General features: G+C 45.6%; 1 protein-coding gene across 3 annotated transcripts in view; it reads left to right on the forward strand.

Annotated features, from left to right (window-relative positions):
• TRIO (trio Rho guanine nucleotide exchange factor) overlaps positions 1–12,451 on the forward strand; it is a 380,125-nt gene that overhangs the window by 161,011 nt on the left and 206,663 nt on the right. For all 3 annotated transcript variants that reach the window (XR_011645465.1, XM_058306993.1, XM_058307004.1), the window contains exon 8: positions 2,926–3,057. Coding sequence is in view for 2 of the 3 variants with exons in the window: in XM_058306993.1 (XP_058162976.1) it covers positions 2,926–3,057 (132 nt within the window). In the remaining variant the exon portion in view is untranslated. The remainder of the gene's footprint in view (positions 1–2,925; positions 3,058–12,451) is intronic.

Below are 12,451 nucleotides of genomic sequence, written 5' to 3' on the forward strand. Positions count from 1 at the left end.
CACGATAGAGGGGTCAGATGAATTCAGGAAATAATAAATTAATTTGGGACATAATGGCCCCTCCCTACACATTAACACTGCACATTATAATATTAGAGGCTCTAGGAGGTACTCTGCTGTGGGTACCTGTTGACCTTTGATGTTAGACTTTACTGCAGGACTCTGTGTGTGTGTGTGTGTGTGTGTGTGTTAACACCTATTAGTGCCCTCTTCTTTGGGTCTCTGATGGGCAGTTATGGCTTGGGAGGCATAGGTCAGACTCTTCGGGTGCTCAGCCTTTCAGAAAGCATCCAGGGCATAGCTTGTCTGACTTGGAATTTTAGGGGTTGCTACCTCATAAATAAAAAACAGGAAAATGATGCTTGTGCAAAAGTTCTATATAATCAACATGAGGGTTAATGCTATCACTGGGCTCTACCCCAGTGAATTTAGTTAGATATGCAGAATGGACGAGTTCTACATGGCAAACCAACTTTTTCTGTGTGTTTAGAATCTGGCTACATTTTTTCAGGGAAGTATAATTAGTGCCCTCTGAGGATACTTCCTGAAGTAAATAAGGTACTTTTACTTACAGACATATGTAAAACTTACCAAATGTTTCTGTTTACTGCTTGCTTCAAAAATCAGATTTGAATATATTTTAATAGTTATTCTGATACCATGATAAATTAGTCTGACACCCATTAAATTGTGAAATTTGTATTGTAAAAACTTTTCACTTTATCTCAGAAGACTTATTTTAACTTTATTTGTCATAACTCTGCTTTGGATAATTTCCAGTGGCCATTGTCTAGAAGCAATTAACTGCTGACTTGACATGAGGATTTGTTAGTGATGGTTTAGCCTCAGACAATTTGTATTTGCAAAAGGTTTGCAATATTTTAATTGCTTTTAAGTGCAAAAAGAGGATAGATATTAAGGATGAGTGTATTGGTCAGCCAAAGGGGTGCTGATGCAAAATACCAGAAATGGGTTGGTTTTTATAAAGGGTGTTTATTTGGGGTAGGAGCTTACAGATACCAGGGCATAAAGCATAAGTTACTTCCCTCACCAAGGTCTATTTTCATGTGTTGGAGCAGGATGGCTGCCGACCTCTGCAAGAGTTCAGGCTTCCAGGTTCCTCTGGGATCAGCTCCTCTGTTTTCTCTACGAGGTCAGCTGTAGAATATCAGGCGAATGGCTCTGTCTCTTTTCCCAGGGCTCCAACTTAAGGCTTAGCATCATATTCTAACATTAAGAACCCCTAACTCTGTCCTTTGCCATGCCTTTTATCTGAGAGTCCCCACCCGTTGGTGCCCTACTGCCACAAGAGGCTTACATAATTACTTAATCAAGTAAACCTATGAATCTGGTATAATCTAATGCACCCAGAGGAAAAGATCAGTTTATAACCATAATCCAGTATTTCTTTTTGGAATTCGTCAATAATATCAAACTGCTACAGATACTTAGAATCAACCAACCTGACCCAGTGGAAATTTATAAAATCCTCCGTCCAGGAAATACTTAGAAATTTGCCTAAGTAGTCACATATTTTGTAAGTTATATACATGGAGAGGGAAAGGTGTAAAGGCCCGCTCTGACCACTTAGATGACGTTAATGGTATTGGTAAGGCCCCACAGCTCAAGGCAGTGAAAATGCTGTTTGCTGTGCTTTTTGTCATGCCTGAAACCACCAGAAACCACATGCTGTCAGATAACACAAGTCCATAGGAACCAGATTCAAGACCTAAGTTTGCGTGCGAATATTTTTCTGAGTCAATACATTATAATCCAGGAATTTTCATAAGTTGTTATTATGTGGATGACTTGTCTGTTTTAAGTTCCTAAGTAAGTGGGCAGGTTATTCTCATTATATTTTAAGAGAATTATAGCAAATTCCCTGACTGGCAGGCCAGTTGTCCTAGTTTAAATAGGTGTCCCTTGCCTTCTCTGGTCAGTGTAAAAGCTGCGCTGGAGTAAGAGTTTAAAGTCTTTTGGGCTTAATTGAGTTAGCTTTTTAATTGGGCTTTCTGCTGCCTACCTTTGACCCTTAACTGTAATGGATTCTGACTGTATCTCCATAGGAAATTTGGCAGTGAATTTATCAGCTCTTGATGGGTCCTGGGGCATGTGGGGTGGCAGTGGAGAAAATCAAGGTGAAACTGGAATGGCAGCCAGCAGTCAAAGAAAGACAGCCTGGAGAGGCCCTGGGCCTTGAAGCTGGCAGCTCTGAAGCTTCTCATTTACATGCAAATTGGGACAGACCCTGAACGATTCCACTGAGGCGGGCGGGCGAAGGAGACTTTCCTTAGATTCCAGGGGTGCAGCTGAGGGTTTCCTCTTCCTTTTCTTGGTCTGCTTTAATTCCTGAGCTTGCTTGCTTTTGCAGTGGTGGCAAAATGGGCTGGACGCTCTGTTAATATTAGGTAAATGACTGCAGATTCTTCGGGCTCTTGAGTTAGCATTTTAATGCAAGAGGGAGGAAGTAAAGGCTAAAACCCAGCTCCGCAGTCAAGTTGGATCTTGCTGGTCAGCCCTTGCCGAGGCTGCAAGCGGCCTGTGGATGAGCCTGCCGCTGGCCCATTTCCAGGAGTGGACTCAGACGTGCATGGGGAAGGCCCTAGGATGTTCCCGCGGGTGTCCCTCTGTTCTGGGGTGTGGTCCCAAACCCTGTGCCTCACGAGGGCTCATTTCAAGTGCAGGTTCCTGGCCGCATCCTAGGCCTGCTGGAGCAGAACCTCTGGGCACAGAATTCAGTTTGAGAACTCACCTAGCCGGGCCTGCAGGTGCATTAGTGCCTTTTGAGGCTCAGAGTCAACCCCTGGATATTCTTCAACTCGCCAAACCACCCAGATTTGCAGAACCCTGCTTTTTTAAAATCCCACTTTTCAATATAAATTGCCACTGAGATACATAATCTCTCTCTTTTTTCTAACCTCCCAGTATATGAGCAACGTGGACTCGTGGTGCAAAGCCTGCGGGGAGGTGGACCTCCCCTCTGAGCTGCAGGACCTGGAAGACGCCATCCACCACCACCAGGGCATCTATGAGCACATCACCCTGGCCTATTCCGAGGTGAGCCGCCAGGTTTCCTGGGATTGCAAAGCAGCCTTGTTTGTGTGTGGAAGAGTTCCGGAAGGTGGACAAATCAGAGTTTCGGCTAGGCAGGAAAAGTTTACAGATTTGCAGTTGAATTGCCACTTCATTGTAACCCTTGCACTCTTGTGGGGGCTTGGGGTGGGAGTTGGCGAGTACAGCAGGACAGTGGGTTGTGAGCAAACTCTTTCCCAGCTCTGTGATGTGTATTTCCTTTGGAATACTTGCATTTTTCACCTGCTAAAGTAAACTCCTTAATTCTAATCTTCCTGTCTATATGCATTTAGAAAATATGTCTTCTGTGTACTGTTCACTTTGGCCAAACTCAAGTTCATCTTCCGAAGTGAAAATTTCTAGAAAGGAGAGAATCTTGATGCACACATGTTCTGATGTTACCTTTTTCACAAACCACAGACTGGGTTTTCAGATATGTAAAGCTACTCACTGTCCATTTTAGAAGCCTAAATGTTTATGGCGTATTCTTTTATTATTTTTAGGGTAAATTATTCAGTCTCTCCCTATTTTATTTTCTGGTCTAAGGACTTTACATAATAGCTTGCATCAACTTCGAGGCATGTGCTATCATCGTCCTCTTATTACAAATGAGGATACTGAGGCATAGAAACTGAGTGACTTGTGGTAGGAGGTCGAGTGAGACGTGAGTCCAGGTCGTCTGGCTATGGAATCCACACCCGCAGTCCCTGCACTCCACGTCTGTCATGGTGCGTGCCAGCCGCCCTGAAGACGGCGTCTTGGCCGTCCATGTCCCGGTCATCTGGCCATTTGGCGTGATCCGCCTTTCAGCTAGTGTGTAAATTCCAGGAGATGGGCGGGGTGGGGAGGGAAGGCTGGGTGTCTTCATTTTTCTGCAGGTTTTCTCTATTAATAGGAAGCATTTTAAATGTTCTGTGTTTGTTTAAAAGATTATTATGACACTTTAGTAAAGAAGTGTTTGAAAGCACCTAGCACAGGGCCAGGCACATGGCAGCTGTTCAGTAAATAGCAGCTGGCATCATTCCACATCTTCCTTGATTTGAACCACATCTGTATCTCCTAAAGGTTGTAAAGACGATGGCTCTTTGCGCTTCAACCTGGCACTTTGCCGTCACACTTCCCCAACAGCTGTCACTCACATGCCCTTTGGGCCCAGGTTTCCTGACCACCCAGTTCCATGAGTCAGTTAAATGACTATGACGTGCACTTGCTGCGTTTGCTTCAGAACGTGCTCGTGAAAGCTGATGTCTGCTTATCTGCTTCTCTAACCCTCTTTTTCCTAATGAGATCTTTTTTCTCCTAGCAGTGTTTCTTGCTGTTCATGGAATTAAAAAAGTCAGTTCTGTATTATATTTCTTAATTTTGCATCCAAGTTTATTTGGTAATTTGGTTCTTCTAGTCTACCTAGAAACTGTTTAAATAAGTGATAGCCTTTTTAGAGTACAACTGAAAATCGAACAGATGTGTAATTTTTTATCATTGATTTACGAGGTTGTGAGTCCCAAAAGCCGTTCAGTTCTGTTCCCTTGTGTGCCATCTCTATCCATCGTCTCATTCTGGACCTGTAATAGAAAGCGAAATACCCTGTAACCCCCTGTGTGTGAAGAGGCCTCCCTCATCTCCGTGCAGTGAGTGCAGTGAGTGGGGCTGCTCTTGATTGTTGTGGTAAGCTTGTGTCCAGCCACCTGCCCACCCTGGCAGGGTGGCAGAGAACAGCCCTGATTCACGAGGTGATTGGCAGCAGCCGCTTTACGGTCTTTGCCTGTCGCACCACCGAGGAAACACATGACTTGCATTGGGATCAGCTTGACCTGACCGGTCTGATCCTCTGGCCGAACTGGCCAGTCCAGCCAGTCCGACCTGCCTTTTGCCCTTGTTCTTCTAGCTAAGTGTAGAAGTCTGTTATTGTTACCACTGTAGACTATGCAAATAGGGCATCTTGACACGAGGACCAAGTTTCCCTATTGTGTGGTCTCATTAGGTTTGAAGTTGGTATTAATAATTTAAAATAAACCGATGGGAAGAAAACAGCTTTCCAGACTGTCTCAAACCACAGTTTTTAGCCTAAGAGCATGTTAACACATGACCTGTAAGCTCAGGAGATAGTAATTTGAACTGGGTGAACTGAGCGGACTAGGCCTGAAGCAATTATTTTGCCTGTTTAATTTTTAAAATTTTGTAGTAGTTTCAAGCTTATGGAAAAATGGTGAGAACAGTGCAGAGAGCTCCCACATTCTCTCCACCCAGCTTCCTGAGTTTAACATTTTACCACAGTTGCTCCATCCTCCCTCCTTCCCTCCCTCTCCAATCAGTGAATCAACAGTGACCCAGCACAACCATGCCGTCCCCAGCCACATCGTAGTTCCCACGTGTTCCAGCCCCTGCAGCGCACACTGCATCGAGTCGGCTCGTCTTGTCCGTCTCCTTCAGAACTTCCTGTCTCCTGCCTTTCAGATCTTCAACAGTAAAGAGCGCAGGCCTTTCGTTCTGTAGGGTGATCTGGACCTCCTGAGGCAACCAGGCTCTCCTCTAGGCCACGCACGCTGGTCAGGGGGGCGTGGAAGTGGTGCTGCTTGCAGCTCGAGACCCTTGTCGGGAGCATGCAATGTCCTAGCACTCATGGAGTGCTTGGTCAAGTTGGTTTCTGCCAGGTTTCACCACTGTAAAGTCACCATTTAAAATTTTTGTCTTTAATTAGCATTGTGGGAGAGATGTGTGAAATAATACCAGTACCTGCCTCTCCTTAGTCTCTCTCTCCAGCCTTAGCATCCACTGGCGAGTCCTGCCCCTATCACCTGCCGCTGTGGTGGCTGCCCAGTGGTGACCACCTCTTTCCAGCTCTCTTCCCATATTTGGTAGTTCGCTCTAAGGATGAGCTTTATTTCCCTTCTCCCCATTTATTTATATGATTGTGGCCTTACTAAATCCTATCATAGTTAGTGGGTTGTAATCTGATACTCTCATTTCTTATTTTGGTGACTAAATCGTCCAGATTTGGCCAGCAGGAGCCCTCCAGACTTGCTTCTGTCTTTTTGACATGTCCCCATCATTATTTGATCACTCTCTTACTTTCTGGGCTATCAAGGTGTTCGAGGCTCATCTTGTACTTTTCCTGCCCCGCCCCGGGGGTCAGCCGATATCTCGCCCATCTCGCCCAGGGAGTCTTGGTTCCTTGTAGTGTTGTACAGTGTCTAGGAAATTCAGATTTGGGTGCTCAGAGTTCTTGTTTGCTTGGAGATATCAGTGCATCAAAGCCCTCAGAGCAGTCAGTCAATGTAGGTAGGTATGCATGCACACGTGTGTGTACATCTGGAGTCATCCACACGCCCCCCACCCGTCTCCTTGTCTGAAGAGCTGTGGGTCTGAGGAGGAGCCAGTCCTTCCAGGATACCTTGTGCTCTGGCTTGGGTGCAGGGTTATTTAGGGCTTGCTTTTTTCTTCTTTTTCTCTCCTTTTCTTCCTCTGTCTTGTCATCTCTCTTCTGTCCTTTCATCTGTTTGTCTATCTTTACACGTACATCTAAAACTGTTTCTGTGTGTATATGTATGTGTTGAAAACTTATGATTTCATACTACTTCCCTTTCCAGTCTGATACCTTAGCTTCTTTCCAGCCTTCCCCTTTCCATGTTTATAAATCCCTTCTCAGACAATAAAAAAAACCTGCTAGCTGCAATATATTAAGTTATTTGCCTAATACTATTATCATGTCTTTACTCTCCCACCCCTTCTGGCTGGTCTCTGCACCCAGCCCCCTTCACCACCCACTTCGGTAGACTGCCTAACACGCAGACACCTCGGAGGCCCCTGAGGTCCCTCTCTACCTCCCTTCCTTGGATGCTGGTGTTCTCCATGGCAGGAGGGGAAGGAGAAGAAGATGGGAAGGCAAGGGATGGGTTTGTTTTATAATGACTTTTCTTTTATCTGTAGCTTTCAAACTTGGGTGTGCTGGGTGAACATGCAGAGAGCGAATGGGTTTTTCATGGGTTTCCTAGCGGTGCAGGATTCTGATGCTGGCGATTTATAGACCACACACTGAGAAATGCTGCGTCGCTGCCTTCTCCAGAGCCGGGGGTCCGCGGAGGAGCCCTTCCTTCCACGCGCATCGCCGAGCCCTACTGTGTGCTCTGAGCCCGGTGCAGGGTCATTCAGCCATTGTTTCTCTTTTTTCCTATCCTCCCCTTTCTATCCCCGCCTCTCTCCTCTCTTCCTTTGTTCTCTTTCCTTCTCTCTTACCTTCTTTCCATTCCTCCGTCCCTCCGTTCCTCCTTCTATGTTTTTTTTTTAAACTGTGTCTTCAGTTTCTAATTTCTGATGACGTAAGTTTGCTGTGGGAAACCTTTCCAACATTTCTTTTTTTTAAACACGAACACCTGCTTTGTTCTGTTTTAATTAGACCTGTCCCATGATGCACTCGTTTGTGCTTCAGAACAGGAACATACCTGCGCTTCTTAAGCATTTGCTTGCTTCAGCCTGCCAGGTGTGGGGTGAATGTCAGTGTATTTCATTACAGGAGAGTGACGCGGTAGGAAAGTCTGGGCTGAACTCTAGTTATGGAAACCGCATATCGTGTAGGCATTTTCAACCTTTTATTTTAAGCAAGCAGTCTCATGCACAGAAGCAGACCTCTCGTCAGACAATTCATAGCAGTGATTTTTATCCAGTATGCCCATGCCCTCTTGTAAGCCTAAGTACCAGGCATTTGAACTGTGCAGCAACTTTGTCCTAAGTGTCTGTGGACCTCCACAGCCTGGGCCACGATTTTCAGAGCAGGAGAAACGCACACACCTCCTTGGCTTTGGCTCGTCCTGATCCAGTGTGACCTCAGGGTTTGCTTTCTGCATCAGTTTCTCCATTTGAAAAATGTGCTGACTTGGAGCGTGCCTCAACAGGGCGTTGTGGAAATGACTGACTTGGTGCCTGCAGCACTTGCCCGTCCTCCTTTTTAGGACGCTGTAGAAATGGGCAATAGCATGATGAGTGTAATTAACACGAGAAGAAAGCAAAGAGCAAACTGAGTCACCTGCCTTCTACATGCTCGCCTCATAGCTGTGGGGCATGTGGAAGCTCCGCTACCTTGGGGATGACTTTCCTAAGACCTCCCGAACAGTCCCACGCTGCCGGGGCTCTGAGGGGGCCGCGCTTGGCTTGGGGCCCCGCATCAGCCCTACAGACCCTGCAGGGGTTGTTTTCTGCTCACCCGGACCTCTCAGCTCGAGGCCTTGCAGTAGAGAGGGAGAGAGTCCAGGTGGAGTCACTGCAGCAGGACGCGGCTTCACGCACATCCAGCCCGCACCAGCTGCGGTTCTCCAGCGGTTCCTTACGCTAGTCTTATTTTGGGCTTTCCTTTCTGATAATCCTGGGTTGGGGTGTCAGAGCCAAACTACCTTAAAGGGATCTGGTTTGGAGTAAGAAACTGAATAACTGAAAACTTTTGTAGGAGTCCGGTCTAGCAACTATGCCGAGAGAAAGAACCATTGTTGCAGAGGGAGCCAAAAACTCTGCAGACAAGCTTACTGCCTTTGCTCTCCTGGTGGTCTCAGTGGGACATGGGACCGTTCAGGGGGCAACTGGCCTGTGTCAACAGTAGGAGCTTTTTAGTATAGCCATCTTAAGACAGGTTTAACCTCCACTTTAGTTTAGTAAAGGGTGCTGGGAGCGATATATCAGAAATGGGTTGGCTTTGACAATGGGCATTTATTAATTTAAAAGCTTACAGTTCCAAGGTGGTGAAAGTTACCAAATCAAGGCACCATCAGGAGACCAGCACTGGTAATCCTGTAGTGCTTTCTCGCACGGCAAGGCCCATGGAGGCATCTGCTGCTTTTCTGGGTCTTGGGCTTCAGCTTCTGGCTGCTCCGTCTTGTGGCTTCCTCTCTCCTGGGTTTCTCTCTGAGCTCCTGTGTTCCTTCTGTCCGTCTCTGTGGCTTTTTCTTCATGTCTGCTGCATGCTTTTCCCACATATAAGGGCTCCAGCAAGAGGACCAAGACCCACCCTGGGTCATGCCTTACTGAAGTAATCCAGTCAGAAGTCCCCAGCAGAATCCAGTCCAGTCAGTCCACTGGAATGGATTAGCTTCAAGAACATCATCTTTTCTGGGAGCCACGGAAAGCTTCACACTGTCACACCTCCTTGCTCAGAGGCAAAGCGTTCACCTGTTTGGCTCAGGAATGTCAATGATAGCTACAAAATGAGCTGGGTCATCTCATGCTGACCCTTCTTCCTCACTCTTTCCTGCTTTGTGAGAACCTTGATCTGCGGATAATTTCAGCAACAGTTGGCAGGGATAGTGGTAGCTGTGAAAGCATTCCCAGGCTCAGCCTGGAGTTCCAGGCCCTGTAGTAGGCCAGGCCAACTCCTGCAAAGAATTAAAACATCTACTGTTGCCTTTGGGTCAGTGCAAATAGTGCAGTTCATTTCATAGTAGTTTGGAAGAAGGGTTACCCTTCCTTTATGACTGGCCAAGTGTAGTATTTCTAACCATGCCGTTATGCATTTTACGACCTTCCCCCATGTCTGTTCTATCTTGAGGATATCATACCCTCGCACTTTCAGATCTAAAACATCACATTTGGTCTTTGGGTGGTTGCTGCTCTTGCAACATTAAGTACACTCAGTACACTCAGTACACTCAGGCCGCTGTTTTCTTTCCTTAGCTTACAGCAACATTCTTACTTGTCCAGGCGAAGTATATTCTTTCTAGGGACTTTTCAGCTCTAATCCAATGTAATGGGGAATGTGGATATTGAAGTACCAGAGATAAGAATAGGCAAATCTCTGAAATTTGGTGCAACTTTTTTTAGGTGTGTAGAAATCCAAGTTGTAAAACCTACATACAGTATCAATTAAAAGTAAATTTTTAAGAACAAAACCACTCTTCTAGATTTTAAGCAATTAAGTTTCCTCTTAAAAATCAGGAGGAAACATACTTTTGATATGGTAATTTTAAACTTCTCTTTAATTGCTCTTTTTTGCTTTATTTAGTCTTTGCGTTTTTCTTAACTCAGTTTGGGTATTAGATCTGATTAGGTCATATACTTACAAAATTTTAATCTTTGTGAAATGTAGCTTCCATTACCTTTCAGATTCCCCAGTTCTGTATTCTAATTAACAAACAAAAAAAGAGCAGAAAAAATGAACTGATTTGATCCTTCAAAAATTATAGAAGTCTTGCTTTTTGTTAATATAAGGTTGATTTTCTTTTTGTACCTTCCTTTGTAGAACAGTGTTTGAGTTCATGGAAGCAGGAAACACATTTTTAAACAAAATGTACAACTTAGGTAAAGTCATCTACCTGGTTCTTAGAGAAATCCAGAATTGCATCACATATATACATTAATTGTTCAAGTACTTAAAATATATATGAATTATTTGATTGATATTACTTTACAATATCTTCTTTGGGTAATTCTGAACCATTTCAAATTTTTATTTCTGTACAGTAGAACAGTAGGTGTCATAAAAATCTAGCATATTTTTACTTTTCACATGATTTTCTTTTTTTTAAAAAAAAAAGAATTATTTCTCTCCCCTTCTCCCCCCCCGCGCACCTCCCCCCCCCGCCCCAGTTGTCTGGTCTCTGTATCTATTTGCTGTGTCTTCTTTGTCTGCTGTTGTTGTCAGCGGCACGGGAATCTGTGTTTCTTTTTGTTGTGTCATCTTGTTGTGTCAGCTCTCCGTGTGTGCAGCACCATTCCTGGGCAGGCTGCACTTTCTTTCGTGCTGGGCGGCTCTCCTTACGGGGCACACTCCTTGCGCGTCGGGCTCCCCTACATGGAGGGGGGGACACCCCCGCGTGGCAGGGCACTCCTTGCACGCATCAGCACTGTGCATGGGCCAGCTGCACACGGGTCAAGGAGGCCCGGGGTTTGAACCGCGGACCTCCCATGTGGTAGACAGACGCCCTAACCATTGGGCCAAGTCTGCTTCCCACACATGATTTTCTTGTACTTATAAAGACACATTTTGATAAAAGTTACTTAAACATAAGATCCTTTCTGTTCTTAAATAAATACTTTTTAAATTGACAAATCTATGAAAGCTAAGTTGAAAATGTTGACTGGAGAAATTCTGCCTATGAACATGCATTTGGAGTTCCGCACTGTTTTTTGAGGGTGCCCAGGAGCTTTACTTCCCTTCTACTGCCACTGTCAAAACCACCAGATGACAGCACCAGGGATGGCACCAACAGGGCCGCTGCGGTCCCTGCTTATGGATTCTCAGAAGGCGACATTTTCCTCGAGTTGTCTTATATTAAGGTATTTATGCATTCATTTACCACCACCCCTCCACCCATGAGCCTGTCTGTTCTAAATCCAGTGATGAGATCTGCTGCCAAACTCTCACCCAAGGACAGAGTGGTCCATTGGAAGATTGTTGCTCAGATTATTTCTTCCATTCTAAGTAGTAGAATGTCTGTGGTCATGTGGATGCCTCTGGAAACCTGGCGAGGGCTGGGAACCCGCCTGTCATTTTGTATGGGCTCTCGATAGAGGTTTGCTTTCCTCCTGCATGAAAGAAGTGCAGAGACTGGCATTCTGGGGTTGGCGGGTGGCCCTGTCAATATGGGGGTCTATGGAGCCTTCTTCCTTCTGTTTCGCCTTCTTTGCTGGTGGCTGCAGTCCTTAAGATGTTTATGTGTTAAATCGAGCCCAGCTCAAATAATTACAAAAAACAGGACCATTTGTCATTTATGTGTTAATATCCTGCACATTTCAGGGCATGTAGCCTCTCACTCCATCACAATAAACTCCCCAGCTCAGTCATTGTTCCCTGCTCCTCAATATCACTGTATCAGAAAACGCCCACACAGGCTGCAGTGGTTCGTGGGGCCAGTTGAGAACCCCTGCTTTAGAAAGCCGCCATGCCTGCTGCCTTTCAACTCCTTCCCCTGCCAGCGAGAGGTTGGCTTGGTTCTTTTTCGCTCCATCTTATCTTTGGTTATGTCAGCTTGGCTTGTTTCCTCTTGAATTTTGCTGTGATGTACAAATAAATGTACAGATAAAGTCAGCTGTGAAGCCTGAAGACATAGTGTGTACTTCCAACAAAGACGTCAAATCCAGATATTGAAGGAATGAACACGATGCTGCAGGCCAGTGCTCCTCAGGTTAAAGGAGGGTTGAAGTAAGGATTGGGAGATTCTCCTGCCTCTCGCCTGCTCGCGTTCACGGCTGCTGGAGGCTTCCTGTGGTAGCCTGATCCATCCATGCGTCCCCTTCCTTTTCCTCCTCATTGCGGGTCTTTCCTCGAAGCGGTGTTTGTGGCTAACAGGCTCGTCCCCTAACTAGACACCCCAGGAAGCTTTCGGATTCAGACCCAGTGTCCTATCCAGATGGAATGGTGAAGAGGCCGTACTGAAGGAAGCCACTCCGTCACACAGCC

Source organism: Dasypus novemcinctus, chromosome 2 (assembly GCF_030445035.2).
Source record: "Dasypus novemcinctus isolate mDasNov1 chromosome 2, mDasNov1.1.hap2, whole genome shotgun sequence".
NCBI classification, from domain to species: Eukaryota; Metazoa; Chordata; class Mammalia; order Cingulata; family Dasypodidae; genus Dasypus; species Dasypus novemcinctus.